The 1,881-nt window shown below is 53.5% G+C and overlaps 1 protein-coding gene across 1 annotated transcript in view; it reads left to right on the top strand.

The window, feature by feature from the left end:
- Positions 1-1,229: 1,229 nt before the first annotated feature.
- LOC106885880 (potassium voltage-gated channel subfamily A member 6-like) overlaps positions 1,230-1,881 on the top strand; it is a 33,170-nt gene continuing 32,518 nt past the window's right edge. The window contains exon 1 of the mRNA XM_014938396.1: positions 1,230-1,313. Coding sequence (XP_014793882.1) covers positions 1,230-1,313 — 84 coding nt within the window. The remainder of the gene's footprint in view (positions 1,314-1,881) is intronic.

Below are 1,881 nucleotides of genomic sequence, written 5' to 3'. Positions count from 1 at the left end.
TCAGCTCTCTGTGACACTGCTAGCCCAGGTAACGTGAAGACCAGAGCTGTGGCAGCACAAAATATCTGCGTGGGCTGGAAAATCATCCCACAAATGGTCCTGGAGCTCCTACGCTGCTCGAAGCTTGCTCGTTTAAACCCAGTGCAGGATGAGCTCAATCACAGCGGGGATTGCAACTTAGACATGACCTGTAGCCTCTTATAAACCTCAGGAGCTCTTCCATCCCTCCCAAAAGCTGTTTTTTTTTTAAAGGATTTCTCAATAGTTAACCGTGTGAATGAATAAATCATTATTATGATTCAAATAATCCCGCGAATGAATAATTCATTGGAATAATTGAAAAGGGAATCTCAGCAAGAAGCATTTTACTATTTCGAAGGTAAACATTGGTTCGCTTTTTTATAAGAAAAGGTATATTCTCCAGCAAAGTATTTTTCATCTGGTGGCCATACCCTAATTATGTATCATATGAAAGAAAAATATGCTTCTTTGTGCGACAGCCATCTTCATATATATGAGAAGCTATGCCTCTTTTTGCAACAGCCTGTCTTCAATGCTAATGAGCGAGAAAGGGAAAAGGATTAAGTGACATTTAAATCATATTCACCTCCTTCCTGAGGACAGAGCCAAACGAGGCAGCCACAGTCAGCCAGTCAAAATGTCCAGAGCCTGAAGGAACTGAATATTCGGGAGGAATTGGGAGGGAGGGGTAAAGAGGGGAATGTTTTCTTTTAGATCTGTGCTGCTCAGAGATGGTGTAGGCTAAGCATATGGCTCGCAGCCAGCAAAGGCATCAGATACTATGATGATAAAAGCCTGCTTAATAATATTTAGCACCGACAAAGGGCTTTCAAGGGAAAGACAGGCTTCTGTCTCGGGCAGGATGGAAGCAGCCTCACCTGCCAGCCCCATTTTCAGAGGGAGAAAGCAGACGGTCAAGAGTTTCTCTGTGCTTTCAGATGCCGAGAGGGACAGGGACAGAGCAAGCCACAGGTTCCTAAAAGCAAAAGAGCTGGTCTGATCGCCTGCAAAATGCAGTTTGGGCTCTCGGGGGGACAAAGCGGGGTGGGAAACAAAAAAATGAGCAAGCTCACCTGTTTGGTGAATGGGAGAAGGGTGTCCTCCCCCCCCCTCCCCCAAATGACAGGGGAGGAACTGCATTTACCTGCCTGTTTCTCCCCCCGTGTGACAGGCTGCGGAGGGTCCGGTGCCACTGTCACCCCCGCATGATGGCAATGACCTTCTTAAATGGAGGTCGGGTGACGGGCTCAAGGTCAACCACAGCCTGCGGCGGGGGCAGGCACCGCACCGAGGTCTCCCCCAGGTCCCGCAGCCGGCGGTGTTTGCCAAGGAAGGAAGGTTTTGCCCGGAGGGGCAGGGGGCAGGTCCTCAGGGTGGAGGGACGTAGGTAACTGTGGGCATGATGTAGGGTCCATCCAGGCACACAGCCGCTGCCCGGGTCGCAGTGATTGCGTCTCTTGCCCGCCTCTCCCGTCTCTGCGTGTGTCTCTGTGTGTGTGTGTGCGTGTGTGTGTGCGTGTGTCTGCCTGTACCCCCCATCCCTCTGTGTCCCCGGGTGCGTGTGTGTGTGCGTGTGCCTGCCTGTACCCTCCATCCCTCTGTGTCCCCGTGTGTGTGTGTGTGTGTGTGTGTGCTCCTACACCCCCTCCTCCTCCTCTTTCTCTCTCCACCCTCCCCTCCCCTCCCCTCCCCGCGTGTGTGTGTGTGTGTGCGTGTGTGGCGGTGAGGGCTGCGCCGCGCAGCCACCGCGCTCTTCCCGCACCGCAGCCGGGACCGGAGCAGGAGAAGGAACCGGAGGAAGAGCTTCTCCTCCTCCTCCTCCCCGCCGGGCGAGCGCAACAGGCGGGCGGCGGCGGCGGA

The sequence above is a fragment of the Calidris pugnax genome, unplaced genomic scaffold (assembly GCF_001431845.1).
Source record: "Calidris pugnax isolate Ruff unplaced genomic scaffold, ASM143184v1 scaffold47, whole genome shotgun sequence".
Lineage (NCBI taxonomy): Eukaryota > Metazoa > Chordata > Aves > Charadriiformes > Scolopacidae > Calidris > Calidris pugnax.
The sequence above is the reverse complement of the archived record's forward strand: the minus strand, read 5'-3'. Positions and strand labels throughout refer to the sequence as shown.